Source organism: Amphiura filiformis, chromosome 17 (genome assembly GCF_039555335.1).
Source record: "Amphiura filiformis chromosome 17, Afil_fr2py, whole genome shotgun sequence".
Lineage (NCBI taxonomy): Eukaryota > Metazoa > Echinodermata > Ophiuroidea > Amphilepidida > Amphiuridae > Amphiura > Amphiura filiformis.
The window spans coordinates 49,904,507-49,924,350 of NC_092644.1; the positions used below are offsets into that span (position 1 = coordinate 49,904,507).

Here is a 19,844-nt window from a genome sequence, read left to right on the forward strand (position 1 = left end):
TGGAATAACACGGCGAGTTTGGATAGATGGTAGGATTTCTTTTAATAAAATGTATGTCCCCCGTTATTAAAGCTTGTACCGGGTTCAGATATTTGGAAAAGAATAAGTAATTGAAACATAGAGTAAGTACTAAAATCATAGCTTTTATACTTTTTGATATATGATGCTCACTAGTTCATCCCGTATAGCTACAACACAGCGCTACCAGTAGGGTTCAATGCCTATTGTGAGTGCCCCTGTGTTGTGTGCATACATGTAGTTAACCATGATACCGGCATGATGTCAACAGGCCCGTACGCAGGGGGGTGCGGGGGGAGGGGCGCACCCCCCCCCCCCCCAAATCTGGAAAAGTGTACAAAAAGTCCCAAAATTTCAGTATTTGCGAGAGTAGCGAGCCAAAAAATGGGGTTTTTTACGCTTTTTTGGACAAAAAAGGTCCAAATTTGGTCCACTTTACACAAAATCACCCCCCTTGGAAAAAGGTTCTCTTTTTGAAAATCAGCGCCCCCCCCCCCCCAAATGAAATCCTGCGTACGGGCCTGGATGTCAAGTACAAAAAAGATCCGTCAAGTGGTTTATCTTTAATGCCCTTCGGAAAAGAGCGGTCTACAGTACAAGTGAGTGATAGTCACTAAAAGTTGCACTCGATTTACACAGGGAATTTTGCAGGCATGCCGTGCCCTTCTTTAACACCAAAGTGCGAATATTACCAAATAGGCTATCTAAATTAGCTAAAAATTTAGGACATGTTACAAAACTATATTTTCTAGAATTTCTGAGAGTACTCCGGTACAAACAATATTGGCCGGTTATTTTTCACACAGTGACTTTAAGGGGGTACTACACCCCTGCCCAATTTTGTGCCTATTTTTGCATTTTTCTCAAAAATTATAGCGCATTCGGCATTGGGGACAAGTAAGATATGTATATTATAGGGGCAGGGACTACAACTACTGCACTGGAAATTTTATTTCAGCACAGACAACAGCTGTGCAGTTACAGTCAAAAATGAGGGAAAACCAATATTTGATCAATAAATCAATAACTACTTACCTTGAGTTGCTTAATTTTCAGTGCAGTATAGTTGTAGTCCTTGCCCCTATAATATACATATCTTACTTGTCACCAATGCGCTATAATTTTTGAGAAAATGGCAAAAATAGGCCCAAAATTGGCCAGGGGTGTAGTACCCCCTTAACCATGGAAATAGTAGATTCTCATCTACTATATCCATGCTTTCCTAACTATATAAGACAACGCCATATAAATACATTAGTGGGAGGGGGGCTGGACAATTTTTGCCCCCCCCCCTTGGACCTATGAGCTTTTTGACCCCTCATATTAGGTATAAATGCCCCCCATTAGGCTCGTGTGGCTCCAACTTGGATTTTAAATTTAAAAAATTTAAAAAAATATGTATATTTGAGTTGTAAATGGCCCCGGGTGCCACTCTATGCCACATCCCCCCATGTTTGTTTCCATGGGGACATTCCCTACAAATCATAATAGAAGGAAAATAAAGCATGATTGCCCTGTGTAACTTTTTAAGCACGTTGAAAAGCACGAAGAGGGGAGTTTAAATAAATTTAATACAATATTTATTTTCCAGCCCACCCCCCCCCCCACACCCCCGGCCCATGTTTGTTTCCATGGGGACATTCCCTACAAATCATACTAGAAGGAAAATAAACCATGATTGCCCTGTGTAACTTTTTAAGCACGTTGAAAAGCACGAAGAGGGGGGTTTAAAAAATTTAATACAATATTTATTTTCCAGCCCACACCCCCACACACACCATGCACACCCCCGGCCCACACCCAATTATTCCTAGTACTACTTTTATATGGCGTTGTCTTTTTTAAAGACAGTTCTTGTATGATAATTGATTGGCTCAAAACTGATGACGTCACATATTTGTGTGGATATTTGTGCACACACATTTTTCCTCGATAAACAAAATTGATGCATGAACAATAAAAGGGACGTCAAATTAAACGTTTTATAAAAAGTTTGCAACCAAAAAACACCATGCAGCTGAAGCATATGAAGACATTGCTAACGCCTCAGGTACGTGTATAGTCAGTGTTAGTTCTATGAAAACGGTCGCCCTAAAAAGCATCTCGAGTCATGTGTTGTCACGGACGCTCTCAACTTGCTCGAGAACTCTACTGCTCTAGCTTCGAATTTGCACACGATAGTTACGCATTCGATGCTAGAGTACTTTACTATGGTTTTTCGGTCGGACAGCGGTGCAATTTTTAACACCGGAGGTTATTTATTCTGTTAATGTTGAAATTTGAATGAAAGTTATTTCGATGAGTCAACTGTATCTTTTGAGCAAGATTTGCGTATTTTGTAGGTAACCTAGGCAAACCTTAGTTAACACATTTACTAGTCAGCGAATTCGCCGAGACCGGGGCCCCAACACAATGCATATTTACATAGAAATTTGAATTTTTTTCGAGAATAGGTGGGTGAAGGAAACCTACATAAATATGTTTTCTATACTTCACTTGACCCAAATATATGATTTTTATGGTGATAATCAAGTCGCATTATGGAATTTTAGAGGATTTTGATAGCAGTTCCATTAAAAAAAGCTGCCATCGCCATGAGACTAAGATCTAGAAACACCCCGAAATGCCGTTTTGGGGAATTTTGCTAGCTGAATCTTTTTGATGAAAGTCAATCTTTGACAAGATGTAACTTTGCTACGGAAAGTGCTATGAAAAAAAGGTTTTCAGTTTTGGCTTAGTTTACTCAAGGGCTTTAATTTGATATATAAAACGATGCAATTTGATGGCAAATTTGAATTCACCTAGGATACCTATATTTTGGACTGTCAAAAATTTTGCTAAGTGTAATTTTAGCAACATTTTTGATGCAATAGGGTATATTGCTGATCCATTAATTATCCTTTTCTGGTGCATTGTGGGATTGAAAAGGGCGCAAATCGATCGCTAATTTGCTCCCTTTTCTATCCCACAATGCACCAGAAAAGGATAATTAATGGATCAGCAATATACCCTATCGCCTGTCGTGATCGGCTGTGTTTACTTCTGACCTTCCATTGCTTTACACGGTGTCATGCTTCAGCGGATCCGACTAGATTTTGAATGCAAAGGTCTCTAGCCTAGAATGTGAAGCTATCGGTGAGCAAATTCTTGGCTAGAGTTCTCGAGCAACTCTCAACATGTCATCTGTCAGTGTCATCATGTTTGACTTTTAAGCTTACATGATGTACTATACTAAATTCATACACTCCTATATCAAAGCAGCCAATCAGAAAAGCTGTTAGAAAAGTACGAAACATGCATTGATTGTGTATATTGTGCACTCCGCGTACTACGCGCAGTGTTTCGCGCGCGTTCGCGTCTCTTAGGATTGATTCATTTTTCGAGCGGTTTGATGCATTTATATTTGGTTCTGTTTTCCAACATTTTTAGTGATTATTTGTTATATAAAAAAAGTAAAAATCATGCGTGTTTTTCTTCTCGTGTATGAAATAGATTAATGAACTTGTATTACTTTTTGAGAGAAATTAGACAAAATAATGCACTTGCGCTGATGTTAATGCGTCTAATGCACTCCCCCCTTCGGGGCTCGTGCATTAAACGCATCAACATCAGCGCGCGGGCATTATTTTGTCTAATTTCTCTCCCAAAAAGTAATATGCGTTCATTAACCTATAAATGCAGTAAACCTTTGACGAGCGTGTATTGTAAGGATACGTCGCGTATTTACTGCGTTGCACGCACTTGTCTCTGATTGGCTGCTAAGGCTATCTGTTGTTGCTGAGTGGAAATTTATGAATGAACTGTGCGCCGTACACATTAATGTTTAATCGAGAAATCTATCTACTATCCACAACGACACGATGGTTACTGTGTGGATAGAAGATAGAGATTGCTATAATATTTACAGTAATTTCTTGGCCAAACTGGAACATACGCGTTGCGTCCATGTAGCGTACTAAGCGTGTACGCAATGTAAGGCGCGTGTATGCTTTGTTCTGTACCACGCTAACGCTATATTCGCGTGTGTTTATCGCGGAGCCACTAGCGTTTATAGTGTTCCAGTTTGGCCAAGAAATTACCTGGTACTGTAAATATTATAGTATAACACGGTCAGTCATCGTAGCATCTTCAGTTTTAAAACGCATCCAAACAATTTTTTAGATTGTCCAATTTGGCTTCAATTTAGCTTGGCTAACATTTATGTATCTCAGGCGCTGAAGTACAAATTCCGACCATATATTGAGTCTGTTTAATTCTGCAACCTTGCTTGATCAATAGTTGTTTTGACAACTGCCAACTGCGTCGGTGATTAAAGATTTGAGAAAATCCAGTGCTGGGCAAATCAATCCATCTCCCGATTTGCAAAGGTTGACTTGTCCTTGCAAAATGATGGTGATACCCTTCCGGTTCTTGAACATGTGAGCCCAGCACTACATGTGTTGATCACCTATTTACAATGGGGACTGTGTGATGTCTGGCGATCACTCGAGAAAAATACAAAACATTCAAACCTGACTCGTAGTCTATTATTATTATAATGCCATCCTTTCATATTATAATAAAGTAGTCTTCGTAAGATAATCCCTTCAAGAGGTGAGCTCTTACAGGAAGTTTTAAAGGACTGCCGACTCGACGATTTACCGTTATATTAAATATTAATTAATTTATTTATTTATTTATTTATTTATTTATTTATGGCCACGCGTTTTGAACTCGCCACCCAAAAATGGTGGTTTTGTTACGCTTTTCCAAATCGAGACTCGTTCAAATTGTTATATCTCTGCTTAAACAAAAGGTATTGTAGTGTGTTTGGTGTCATTTTGTAGCTAAATGAGTGACCTAACAGACCTCCAAAGGAGAATTGTTTATCAGCTAAGATAGTGGAGTTATAATTTGTTGAGTTCAGAATGGCCGAGGTGGTTGTTGTGGCGGTGGCGGTTGTGGCGGTGGCGGTATGTACAAAGTCTATGAGAAATACAGATTTTGTGTGTGCACGTTGAATCAACTGATCATATCTTTGCATCCATATGGGCTACAGGCATGGTTAAGAGCTCTTGTGAAAGGTTATTAATTATGCTAATTGTTTTTAATCATTTTGAACTCTTTATGATTGGTTTAGTCTATAAAATACAAACTTTTACGTACAAAACTACCCGTTTTCATATTAAACACTGTAGTAAGCAATGCGGATGTCTTCAAAATCTAAAAGTTGCTGTAAATATTTAATAACTTATCCTATCATAGTCAAAGTATACATTTTCTGAGAGGAAATTTGATGAGGAATCTAAATATGGACTTACTTTTTCTGTATGGGTTAGGGGTAAAAATGTTTCAGTTCAAAATATGTTGAATTGTAAAAAAATTTGAACATATTTTGGGACACCCTGTATTCTGAGATTACCAAACAGCTGTGATTTTTTTTCTTCCCCAGTCAGTAGGATCCCCCTAACCTCTAACCAAATCAATGTTGTTTACTTTCAGTTGATAACTGCAAGTTAGTAATAAGCAATGCATTAAGTGACCCATTTTTTATTTGGAATTTTTTTATTCCACCCTGTATAACTTCAAGGTCACCCTGTACAATGAGTTGAAATGTGTATATTTGAATTGTATATGCCTTCAGCTTTTCAAAAATGTATACTTTTGCTAGTTTAGGGTTGATAGTTGTGTAGATATTCTAATTTGAAACTTGATTGGTGTAAAAATTCATAATATTTGTGATGTAACGCTAAGGGTGGCGAGTTCAAAACACACAGCCTTATTTATTTATTTATTTATTTATTTATTTATTTATTTATTTATTTATTAGTTTATTTATTAGTTTATTTATTTATTTATTTAAATCAGTTAAATTTGTTTTTAATTGGGGCTTGTATTGTATGATTATTTTTGGTATTTGATATTAGTTATATTACCATTATTATTTATTCTTATTATCAATATTTAGGCTGGCTTTATAGGCCTATTATATGCTCCACTCCAGGGCTGATATTCATAAAACCACGCTAGGCCTAGTTGACAGCTAAAATTGACTTTAGCAAGCTGCTAAGCCTAGCTGATTGCTAATTCTTATTCATAAAACCCAGTTAGAGTTAGCAACATTCTAAAATTTTGCCAAAACTTAGAGTTGATCTGGGGCAGCGCTAAGTCACTAGTTGACAACTAGTCTTAATGATTTTGAACTAAGTTTGACATGATTTATTGTTTTAATTTCATATTAACTGTTGTCAATTATGAAAAATAATGTTCTCAGAATATTCTGTTTCTGAGGTCTTCAGTGTGTTTTACACATAAGAAACTGTCTTAAAAACACACAACAAATTTAGGGTGAATGAATAAACATTGAACTAAGCCAGTATTGTTTAACCAAATTTGCACAAGAAAAATGATTATGATATAGCAAGTAATCTTTAGTTAAGCAGATATGTTCAATCGAAGCAATTCTGTTCAATTGTTTGATACGTAAAATATATATTTTGGAGACATGTTACCAATGTTCTCTTTGGTAAAGATGCATGACTTATTTTCAATAACAAATTATATGTCAATTTGATAAAGATAAATCATGCTTGGCTTTTGTCAGGACAACAAGCAAGATATATCATATGCTATTAAATTATCTAATATTATTTACACAGTGTTGCTCATGAAGCTAAATGAGCAGCGTTAAGTGGATGCATGTTGTTTTCTATTTGATGAAGCAATATAGTATGTATAGTATGTTTTTACAACAAACCAAGGACTTAACATGTATATGAACTTTACTTGTTCAGAGTATCTTTTTAATTTAATTTGCCGTAACAACCTTGTAGGCCTATATAGCTTACAAAATACACATGTAATTTTATTAACGAAATCTCAATGAAGACCATCAGCAATGAGTCATTACATTTTGATCATTTTGACTGTGGTTCAGAGCTCAAGTATAATAGACATGTATTATATAAGCCTATTGTATTAGATGTTACACAACTGTTGAAGGCCATATCACCCAAAACACCCAAATAAGTTATCAGCTAAATATTTCTAGTTGATAGCTAGTTAGCAAAGTGTTTAGCAAGGTTTTATGAATAAGAAATTAGTTGATTGCTACGTAGCTATCAACTAGTGGATTTAGCATCTTGCTAAGCACTAGTTGGTTGCTAATTTAGCAAGGCTTTATGAATATCGGCCCAGTACTCTACAATGTTTATTTAATCTTTGTTTGTTTCGTTTATTTGCTTATTAATTTTTATTTATGTATGTACTGGTATTTCAATCTAACTGAATCTTAATCTAACTGTATTTATTTATTCATTTAGAAATAAATAATTTCATTTATTAATTTATTTAAAAGTATTTATTTATTTACTCCTTGTAGCCTTGTTACTTATACTTGTACTTGAAACTTCTAGTCTTACTACTTGTTGAAAAACAATTTGTCAGAGACGATCAATGGGTATTGATTTATGGACAAGTCAATTGACACACGATCAGTGGCGATCGTGTCATCGAGGAAAAGTTAATCCCACTTAACAATAGGCTACGAGTCAGGTTTGAACGTTTTGTAGAAAAATTGACACAAAATGACGTTTTTCGTGAGTAACGTCATGGTGAATTGATGAAAGAATATAGCACATGTGTCACTAATATGTCAATAACAATTATCCTCATATTTTTGAGACAATAATTAACTTGAGGAAGAAGTTTTTATTCATATGCATGACATTGGGCCCTGGATGGCAACCGTGTGTGCCAAACAAGGTACGGTACGTTACATGAGTACGTATACTTCCACGTTCTAACTTTCGTATCACAAGCTATCGGTTGTTCATACGAAAGTTAGAAATTTTTGAACAAGTTAATGTTAGCGCCGAATTTGCAACATCACGGTAGTCGCGCTCGTCAAAGGTTTGACCGTTTGCTGCATTTGACTATAAAGTTAATTTTTTATTACTTCCGTGGTCCGGGTATGCATTGGTGAATTGCGATCGCGTAGAAGTGACAAGGTCGCCTACTACGCGCCGCGCCGAAGACCAATGGGGTTAACTGACTTGTTATCAAGTGCGTTGTTGATCAGCCAATCAGCTTCCTTCCTTCCTTCCTTCCTTCCTTCCTTATACGTGCTTACCTCAAATGGTTGAGTATCAACGCACTGGCTTTACGTGCACAGTTTACCTATGCACGATCCTGGAACCTAGGATTGATTGCAGATATCAGAACCGGGATGGTCCCCCTTCTCTTTTCAAATAGCTCTGACACTTAACGTGCACAGGGTTTGACTCTTCCTGTACACGGGACCAACGGCTTTACGTGACTTCCTAATCACGGACAAAGCACATACACTACCTAAATCTGCACGTGCTAGGCAGTGTATGGGAGCGAGAAGAAATTCTTCAATTAAATTCTGAAATTAAATTACTGAACCTAATTGAAGGATTCCCGACCATATAGGAACTTTTTAGGAGGGAAGAGAATTTTCACCTATGGCAAGCCCAAGGCTCGAACCCTCGTCGATCGTATCTCCCGGCCGGCAGCGCAATGCCTTAACCACTCGGCCATCTCGCCGTTAATGTTTATTTCTTCTGTGTGCATGCTCGTCTACGCTAATACAGATCTGTATATCAATTATGTATAGGATAATGGCCAAGGATTAGAACGTGAGTGGGTAAGAATGGCTGAGCGCGGAGCGGCGAAGCCATTCTACCCACTCACGTTCTAATCCGCGCCATTAACCGACTTAATACACACCTATGACGTCGCGCTATTGTTTTACCGCTCCATTATTTTTCACGAATGGAGTGTTATTGAAATAGGTTGCTCTTTACAAATTGATCAATTACTCATTGATGCCGGACAATACACTAATATAATGATCATACTAAATTTTAGGTGCGAGTGCAAAAATAGTCCGACTCAGCTTTATGTAAAATTTCTATAGAAATACCCATCATATCACGATCCAGGTGTTTAGTTCAAATCATCCGTAACCACCTTCTTGAATTATAAAGATTTAAAATGTTTGTTACACAAATTGAATAAACATAGATTAAGTAAAATCATTAAAGTGATTAGACCATCAATAGTTCTTTATGCCCACTTCTAATGTATTAACTGTTGAAGTAGTTGCGTTTAGGTCTCTATTTTGCATAATAAGGAAAATTGGCAAAAAGGTCATATAGCATGTATAGGCTCATATGAAATGGTCATTACAGTTTTCAACCTCAAGAAAACTACACCTATCGCTATACCTGAGCAATGATACTCTTCTCTGTGAATCGAGTTTACGATTTTGGAACAACCATGCAATTATGGACACTATTGTTTATCTTGGATAATTTTGTGATGGAATCATTCCGAGGATATCAACGATATCTGCTGCGAATCAACGATATATCGTTGATTCGCAGCAGAAGGACCAAAATCAGGAAAATTTTAAATGTACTACAACACATTTTACCTAGGCCTATTATTGTCCTTGAACTTTGTCGGCAAAAAACAAAACAAACTTCGCCGCCTTCGACGCGAAATAAAAGCCACCTCAACTTCCAGTCCCCTTCCGAAATCAAATGGAGCGTCCCTTACATTGTAATATTTAATTACCGTAAAATGGGGGTAACTTCGGTAAGCGGGTAACTTTGGTCGTTCAAATATATTTTTAAATGGTCATATTTCCATTACAGCAATATTGTTTTTAGTCATATTTGGTCTCAATTTGTTAAGAAATATATTTGGAAGAAGTCGCTCATGTCCAATTTCTTTGAAAGTTACGAAAATATTGGCATTTTTGACCAAAAATGAGCATTTTTTTTTTTTCAGACAAAATAAAAATCGATATTTGTGAGCAAGGATGCGTGCTTGCTTAATTTTGCATGGGGACAAATGTCACAAAAAACAAAACCTTGCCCATATACAGCGAAGATCAATTTTTTTCATTTTCTTTTCTTCATGGAATGTAATACTCTGACCAAAGTTGCCCCAAATGCGGGGTAACTTTGGTCAGGCTATTTTCAACCCCTAGGGCACCCTTTCAAAATTATTCAAAAATCTTTTTCAACTTCAAGGTGTAGAAGGGAACCATAACGTCATAAAAAAGAGATAATTAGAAATATATTTGGTTTTGTTTGGAAGCAGTGCATGTTTAAAAACTCTGAAAAGTGCCCAAAGTTACCCGTTTTACGGTATCGGATAGGCCTACTGATCGATGTAAGTAAATATTCAAGCATGCCAAAATACCATCAGATGAAACATCAGATATACTAATGACAAATAAAAATTATACAGAAAATAGACCTACTGTGGCTTTTATCATTATTAAACATGCCCGAAGAGAACGATTTGAAAATAAACAGATTCATAGGCCTAAATACATTGATACAGAATGTGTATTATGTATATGTAGCAATGTTGCCCAAAATATGACAAATTATATGTAGGGCCTAAGCCACTGAAAACGTATAAAAATATAAAGAAGGAAAAAAATGTTATAAAAACAGTAAGCGTAGAAAGAAAGGTCCAAATAAATAAAAGTAAAGGCCTACGTAAGTAAAGCCTAAGTGAGGGTAAAACACATCTTGCATAATAAGTACAACGTACTTAGCCAACAATTTAACCTGCCCGTTTTGATCTTGACTTGCTTTTCACAGATTGCATTGTAAGGGCTCGGATAGCGACGTTTTACGTATTTTGTTTGTGGCACCTAAGAGCAAATCAGACACATCCTTCTGATATCAAATAATTTAGATTTTTATTAAATTCGCGATACAATACACATTTTAAGGCAAATTATTAAAATTGATATTTTGAAATTTAACAGTCCTCAAAGTAAATTGTATAAATCTAACGATATACAGTAAATAGTAGGAAGTTGGGTTGAACAGCCGTCAATCATATGAAAATTGTGACCTTCATTATTAAAGATATAAATTTTTTCCTCAAAACACTAAAAATGTAGGTCTTTTGGAAACAAATGTTTAAGTTCTATATGAAAGGTCAAATTTTCAATTGAGTCGGCTTTTCATGCCAGCTACATAGGCCTATAGTTTAATCATTAGATTTATAAAGTTTACTTCGAGGACTGTTAAATTTGGAAAAATATAAAAAAAATATGAAATTTTAATAATTTGTATTATATCGCGAATTTCACAAAATCAAAATTATTATTATTATTAGATATAGGGACAATCCTCGTATTCAGCATGCAATTCGATATGTCTGATGTGCTCTCAGGTCCCATGACAATACTGTGCACATGTTGCTATCCGCTTCCTCAATTTATTGTATTAATGAAAATCATTTTCTTCTTGTTTTTCGTATCATTGTTTTGCATGAATGAAGTGATGATAACAATACCGCACTTTTCGCAAATACTTGCTTTTCAAAAGTGCAATTGATATTAACACTACATTCGTAAATGCCAGTACTTTTTCCCTGAAAAGTATTTGCTTTTCAGAGAAAAGAGAAAGGCATTTACGAATGGCGTGTTATTGTGATCATCGCTCCATTCGTGGAAAATAATGGAGCGGTAAAACAATAGCGCGACGTCATAGGTGTGTATTAATATGATATAATGTAGGTATGACAGGGAAACCTCAGTTAACACATTTGCTAGTCAGCCAAAATGGCCTAAACCGGCAATACAAATTTACATTGAAATTTAAAAGAACCGCTTGCTCAAGGAAACCTTCATAAATATGTTGTCTATACTTCACTATTATATAAACCATCTCCATACAAACAAGGTAATATAAAAGTTCTCCAGAGAGTCAGTACAAAATGTGTAAACGTAAATACAGTCAGATTGTCATCACTTTTTTCTACATCTTACCGCATTCCCACACAAATGTTGATTTAAGAGGGTCACCCGAGTGTTGGAAAGCTACCTGCACTATGGATGTAAATTTTTTTGTCTAAATGAGTTAAAAAACGATGAAAATCTCACCATCTCTCGACAAACACCTACGTGAATTGATTATTTATGTCAGCATGTTGACTTCCCATCATGCATCATATTGACCTTGGGCTATTCATAACTTTGTGGCGCTCGTGGCTATTTGTCACGAACTACAATATCATTACACTTCAGTAAATCGCTCTCAGCGCTATGTCTCATTTATATTCAGTTGCAATATTTAAGGGGGTACTACACCCCTGCCCAATTTTGTGCCTATTTTTGCATTTTTCTCAAAAATTATAGCACATTGGTGACAAGTAAGGTATGTATATTAAAGGGGCAAGGACTACGACTATTGTACTAAAAATTCAGCAACTCAAAGCAAGTAGTTATTGATTTATTGATCAAATATTGGTTTTCCCTCATTTTTTACTGTAACTCCGCAACTGTTGTCTGTGCTGAAACAAAATTTCCAGTGTAGTAGTTGTAGTACTTGCCCTTAGTATAATATACATATCTTACTTGTCCCCAATGCGCTATATTTTTTGAGAAAAATGCAAAAATGGGCACAAAATTGGGCAGGGGTGTAGTACCCCCTTAAACACGACAGGTTGTTTCTATATGAAATAATATAATTTGTCTACAGTATATGTTTATTTTTATTCCTTTTAGTGAATGCACTTATATGATAATGTAGATCTAGTTTTCTTAGTCGTATTGATATTATGGGTTCTTAGCGGTTAGCCTCTTTCCCGGGGGGATCACTCACATAAATGGTCTGTACGCATGCGTGACCAAAAAAACAAGTAAAAAGGGGTGTTATTTTTAGGCAAGGCAAGTTACACGCGTGACGCATTTAGGGTCTAAAAAACACTGATTTTCAAGAATAAGGGTAGTTTTCTGAAACTGGACAACTTGTTTGGGGTACCTTTTCAAATTTTTGGTAAATTATGAGTCCAAAAAGTGTACATTTGTTGTATTTTCACCAGCCAAAAACTCATTAGGGGGTAAATTCTATATTAAATTACCTTATTAAGGGGCTAAATTTGCTGGTAGGGTAAAACTCGTTTAGGGGGTGTTTGAAAAAAATTTGGTCACGCATGCGTACACTGTCATATTTGAGTGGCCCCCCCCCCCCCGGGGCCTCTTTCGCGTCATTTAATTCGTTTTTATTGGCTACCCGGACTTGGCTAGCGGGATTTATGAACTGTTAAGAACGACTACGACTCAAGAATAAAACAGGTCACAGGTCATTGTAGTTCCGGCGTAAAATCATGTGCGAATAATGTAAACATGGCTTCTTGAGCTAGTTAAGCTGTGTTTGTCGGAAATTCTTTTCATTTTTTCTCCTGTTTACTTAATGCATACTTACTACCAAATGATTAAGACTGCTCCCTAATATGTTGTGACAACATTAAAGCAAAACGAATGAGCGTAAGTATTGTCTGAGGTTAGATATTAGTGAGGTAAGCATGTATCAAAACAACCAATTCAAAACTCGTATTCATGTATTTTTAATGTACATGCGTGTGTGAGTAAGGATTGTGAGGGACCACGGCTCCACCCTGTGATTTATTTACCTCAACAATCATAACTCAAGAAATTTACATGGTATGTGCAAAGTTAAGGTACCATTTTAAAGAGCTCATCAATAGCTTTAATTTAATATGTATTTTACCTATGTAGAGTATCATGATGTGAACTAAAATTGAATAAGAACGTAAAAAATCTTGCGCCAATGTCACGGCTCCAGGCTATCAGTGTACCAGTTCAAAACACATGGCCATGACTGTATACTATACTACACATGTACTAATTTTTTAGTATGCATGCATGCATACATACTAAATAAGTAAGTTATTCCTGTCAGTCTCGGAGTCATGGGAGTGTTGTTAAATTACATGGCGATCTTTTCTTTTTAGACATAAAATTACAAATTTATCAATAACGCTCGCATCATGGTTAAACATGTTTTTAGCTGAACAAACATACCTTTTTTGTCAAACAAGCTTTATTTTGTTCCAAAATCCATGTTTTTATCGCAATTTTTAACGTAAAGGAGCTGAATGTAAAATTGGTGATACACAGTGTATTTTAATTTTTTTTTTTTCCCTGCAATGAATCAGGTCTTAATACTCCATTGGTGAGCGACGGGCGATTGGTATTTCACGGAACGCAAGAAAAGGAGTCCTGTCTGATGGCTATAAACTGATCGCTAGATGATCGCTCTGTGGTATTCTCTTAGCCTGAGTCGCTTGGCCTATCTCGAACAAAATCGTCATTCGTAGCTATTGAAAAACAAGTGGATTCGCCGTACTATCACAACAATTGTTGACACAAAGATATAGGGATGATGACACTGTGTGATGCCAACTCAAAAACTTTCGCTTTGCATGTATGCTCGTTTTGAAAATCTCCAAAAATCTGTGAGGGCGTGGAACGATATACATGTTATTTATTTTACTTGTCCTAATGCAGCCACCAGATGAAAAACAAATTTAACCTTCCCCTGTATTGACCCCTTGACCTTATTGATTAGACCCCAAATCCAACTCAATTTTTTTCTGGGTCATAGAATCACTGCCCTAGAAAGACTACAAGGTATTTTAAAATGATAGTATTTTCATAGACCTATAATTTGTTTATAATATGAATTATGATGTGAATAATGGCAAACTGGCAATTGCTGGCGACTATTAAAGGAAATGCAGTATTTCTTTAAACAGTCATACAGCACATTGTATATGGCTATCACAGTATCAAAATGCAACAGTTACCTTGACAAGCATATTCTATATAGAAAGGTCCCATTCCGCTTTAGGTTTACAGAAGCTGAATAGTTTTGAGACAAAGGATTTAATTAATATTCCTAAGTATGTTCCTTTGGACATTTTAATAAATTGAGTGTGCTTATTCATTTTAAAAAGTTATGCTAACATAAATTCATGAATTACAGTACTGGTACCTTCTTCTTCTTCTTCTATGCTGATACTTGTCCAGGGTGCATTTATATATGGTCATTTTCACAGTAAAGGGTGTAACTTTTGATTTTTAGGGTCAAAATTTCAAACCACTTAAATATGTTTCTGTTTACTGTAATCATGCATAGAAGCAACTTAAATTCCAGTAAAATAGTGTTTCAAGGCTTAAACCTTTTGATTTCTGATAAAAAATTTGACATTTCCATAACATTTTGGTTAAAATCTAAGAAAAAATGTATTTTACATAAGCTCAGAAAATTATGACATGAAAGCTGGAATACACGTGAAATCCCATTCCAAAGTAAGTCAACAGATATAAGTTAAATTTTATACCATGTTTTGCTATGTTTGTAATTGCAATTTTGAAAATTTTTAACATCAAGGGTCATTTGCAATGGAAATTTCCCAACCTTAAACATATTTTTAAAGTTTTAATTGGGTTCCTAAAATAATTTAAATGTCTAACTTCATGTACAAATACTACTTGATGAAAGGAACCTCCCAGCCAAGTTTCACAGAAATTGGAGTTATTTTTTAGAATTGGCAATTCAAGCGATTTGTGTTTCGGAGGCTTCAGTTAACAACACAGGTGATCATAAAAGTAAAATATTTGGCTAACTACTACAAGTTGACATGAAAAATAGGTAAAAAATATCACAATTACCAATTTTCATGCTTTGCTTCTAAGTATTGAATTTCAGTTGTGACAAAAATTAAATTATCACAGCAAGTCATTTTTTTTGTTTCGGAGGCTTCATGTTTACAATGGTTAAACATGGCAGAAGTAGTTTTTTTTTAAACAACACTGTTGGGATCATCTAAGCTGTTATTTTCTTGTGTGTATTGAATCAATGATTCTATGCGGCAGATATTGCAGATTTATAACATGATAATTTTTTCACCCATTTGTTAAGTATGGTGTTATTTGCATGTGAAGCCTCCGAAACGGGCTTTCTTGGATATCAGTATATTTTTCAAGCATTAACCATAATATCAATTTTTTTTAAAATTATGACATTCTGCACATATCATGCAACAATTACAATGCAGATATCAATATGGAACATACCAATTTAGATATGCATAGATGATAATTAAGTTTACTGTTGTTTCGGAGGCTTCATTTGTTTCGGAGGCTTCAATTGTTAACGGAAAGTTTGTATTGGGTCCCATTTTCAAACGGTGATATATATCTCCATGATTTAAAAACAAGTGACTTGAGGATCTACTTTGCTACATTTTGATCAATAGATTGGATGAGCTCTTTTATTTATATTTGCCCAAGCTTGCTGAACAGTTTGTTTCGGAGGCTTCAAAAAAGTTAACGGAAAATCGGCTCTTTGAAGTCAAGATTTTATAAAAATTTTTAAAGCTTGCAAATCAACTAATTTTTGTTACCCATTTCAAGTTAAGATATCAACTGTTATGAATCAAGAAGAAGTGAAGAAATAACCAAGAATTATGAACCAAAGCTATACCCACAAAGTTTGTTAACAATTGTTAACGGAAAATGAAGCCTCCGAAGCGACAAATATCAAGTCCGGTTCTCAAAAATACAGGGCTGTTCACAATTAAATCTAATGTGGCAGTGTTTACTGAACATATGACCGTACTTTCAGGATAAGAAAAATTATCCATGAACTAACTGAAGAAAACACAGGGTTTTACAAAAATGTTACTGTTTTTTACAGTTTTTCAAAATGGCAATATTAGGTACATTTAAGCCTACTAAAACTAAACGCAGTAACTCCCGAAGATGATTATGCTACCCAAGGTAGCTGCTAACTAGATGACTTATGTGGCCAAAAATCATGGAATTCTGTGGCTTTATTAGAAAACTACGGATCAAAATGTTAAAAATCCAAAGTTACACCCTTTACCGTGAAAATGACCATATAAATTATCGTGTATTGTAGGGTCAAGTTGATAGATTATTTGTACATGTAATACTCTAAAATGACATTATTATTTATTTGTCACAGGATGGGGCAGCAAAGATTACAGCTCTAGCCTGGGCACCAAACAATACCAAACTTGCAGTGTGCACTGTAGAGAGAGTTATTCTATTGTATGATGAGCATGGGGAACGCAGGGACAAGTTTTCTACTAAACCTATTGATTCAAAGGTAAGAATACCCAGCCTGAGTCATAGCATAGCCATACACTATGAGCTTGGTGAACGCAGGGACAAGTTTTCTAATAAACCTATTGATTCAAAGGTAAGAATACCCAGCCTGATGAGTCATAGCATAGCCATACATTATGAGCATGGTGAACACAGGGACAAGTTTTCTACTAAACCTATTGATTCAAAGGTAAGAATATACAGCCTGAGTCATAGCATAGCCATACACTATGAGCTTGGTGAATGCAGGGACAAGTTTTCTACTAAACCTATTGATTCAAAGGTAAGAATACCCAGCCTGAGTCATAGCATAGCCATACACTATGAGCTTGGTGAACGCAGGGACAAGTTTTCTACTAAACCTATTGATTCAAAGGTAAGAATATCCAGCCTGAATCATAGCATAGCCATACACTATGAGCTTGGTGAATGCAGGGACAAGTTTTCTACTAAACCTATTGATTCAAAGGTAAGAATACCCAGCCTGAGTCATAGCATAGCCATACACTATGAGCTTGGTGAACGTAGGGACAAGTTTTCTACTAAACCTATTGATTCAAAGGTAAGAATACCCAGCCTGATGAGTCATAGCATAGCCATACATTATGAGCATGGTGAACACAGGGACAAGTTTTCTACTAAACCTATTGATTCAAAGGTAAGAATATACAGCCTGAGTCATAGCATAGCCATACACTATGAGCTTGGTGAATGCAGGGACAAGTTTTCTACTAAACCTATTGATTCAAAGGTAAGAATACCCAGCCTGAGTCATAGCATAGCCATACACTATGAGCTTGGTGAACGCAGGGACAAGTTTTCTACTAAACCTATTGATTCAAAGGTAAGAATATCCAGCCTGAATCATAGCATAGCCATACACTACTGAGCTTGGTGAACTTGAGGGACAAGTTTTCTACTAAACCTATTGATTCAAAGGTAAGAATACCCAGCCTGAGTCATAGCATAGCCATACACTATGAGCTTGGTGAACGCAGGGACAAGTTTTCTACTAAACCTATTGATTCAAAGGTAAGAATATCCAGCCTGAATCATAGCATAGCCATACACTATGAGCTTGGTGAACACAGGGACAAGTTTTCTACTAAACCTATTGATTCAAAGGTAAGAATACCCAGCCTGAGTCATAGCATAGCCATACACTATGAGCTTGGTGAACACAGCGACAAGTTTTCTACTAAACCTATTGATTCAAAGGTAAGAATATCCAGCCTGAGTCATAACATAGCCATACACTATCTATGAGCTTGGTGAACGTAGGGACAAGTTTTCTACTAAACCTATTGATTCAAAGGTAAGAATATACAGCCTGAGTCATAGCATAGCCATACACTATGAGCTTGGTGAACGCAGGGACAAGTTTTCTACTAAACCTATTGATTCAAAGGTAAGAATATCCAGCCTGAATCATAGCATAGCCATACACTATGAGCTTGGTGAATGCAGGGACAAGTTTTCTACTAAACCTATTGATTCAAAGGTAAGAATATCCAGCCTGAGTCATAACATAGCCATACACTATCTATGAGCTTGGTGAACGTAGGGACAAGTTTTCTACTAAACCTATTGATTCAAAGGTAAGAATACCCAGCCTGAGTCATAGCATAGCCATACACTATGAGCTTGGTGAACGCAGGGACAAGTTTTCTACTAAACCTATTGATTCAAAGGTAAGAATACCCAGCCTGAGTCATAGCATAGCCATACACTATGAGCTTGGTGAACACAGCGACAAGTTTTCTACTAAACCTATTGATTCAAAGGTAAGAATAGCCAGCCTGAGTCATAGCATAGCCATACACTATGAGCATGGTGAACGCAGGGACAAGTTTTCTACTAAACCTATTGATTCAAAGGTAAGAATATCCAGCCTGAGTCATAGTATAGCCATACACTATGAGCTTGGTGAAGCATGAGGGACAAGTTTTCTACTAAACCTATTGATTCAAAGGTAAGAATATCCAGCCTGAGTCATAGTATAGCCATACACTATGAGCATGGTGAACGTAGGGACAAGTTTTCTACTAAACCTATTGATTCAAAGGTAAGAATATCCAGCCTGAATCATAGCATAGCCATACACTATGAGCTTGGTGAACGCAGGGACAAGTTTTCTACTAAACCTATTGATTCAAAGGTAAGAATATCCAGCCTGAGTCATAGCATAGCCATACACTATGAGCATGGTGAACGCAGGGACAAGTTTTCTACTAAACCTATTGATTCAAAGGTAAGAATATCCAGCCTGAGTCATAGCATAGCCATACACTATGAGCTTGGTGAATGCAGGGACAAGTTTTCTACTAAACAGAGACTGTCTTTTGCCATTTGCAGGAGAGCATTAAATAGCTCTTCTGGAGCCTTCAAGGAGAGCTGTTAAAAACATTTAAAATAGAATGTAAGGAGAGAATGGTCAACTAAGGAGAGTTCAAAATCACTCTCCCATATCAGATTTAAGGAGAGCAGTAGAGAGTGATTGCTCTTGCTCTCCTCAAAAGGCAGTCCCTGACTAAACCTATTGATTCAAAGGTAAGAATATCCAGCCTGAGTCATAGCATAGCCATATATACTATGAGCTTGGTGAAGTTTTCTACTAAACCTATTGATTCAAAGGTAAGAATATCCAGCCTGAGTCATAGCATAGCCATACACTATGAGCTTGGTGAACGCAGGGACAAGTTTCTACTAAACCTATTGATTCAAAGGTAAGAATATCCAGCCTGAGTCATAGCATAGCCATACACTATGAGCTTGGTGAATGTAGGGACAAGTTTTCTACTAAACCTATTGATTCAAAGGTAAGAATATCCTGCCTGAGTCATAGTAT

The 19,844-nt window shown here is 36.2% G+C and overlaps 1 protein-coding gene across 1 annotated transcript in view; it reads left to right on the forward strand.

The window, feature by feature from the left end:
* The first annotated feature begins 1,932 nt into the window (after positions 1–1,932).
* LOC140137923 (intraflagellar transport protein 172 homolog) overlaps positions 1,933–19,844 on the forward strand; it is a 47,978-nt gene continuing 30,066 nt past the window's right edge. Inside the window, exons 1-2 of the mRNA XM_072159726.1 lie at positions 1,933–2,068; positions 16,854–16,997. Coding sequence (XP_072015827.1) covers positions 2,030–2,068; positions 16,854–16,997 — 183 coding nt within the window. The 5' untranslated portion in view covers positions 1,933–2,029. The remainder of the gene's footprint in view (positions 2,069–16,853; positions 16,998–19,844) is intronic.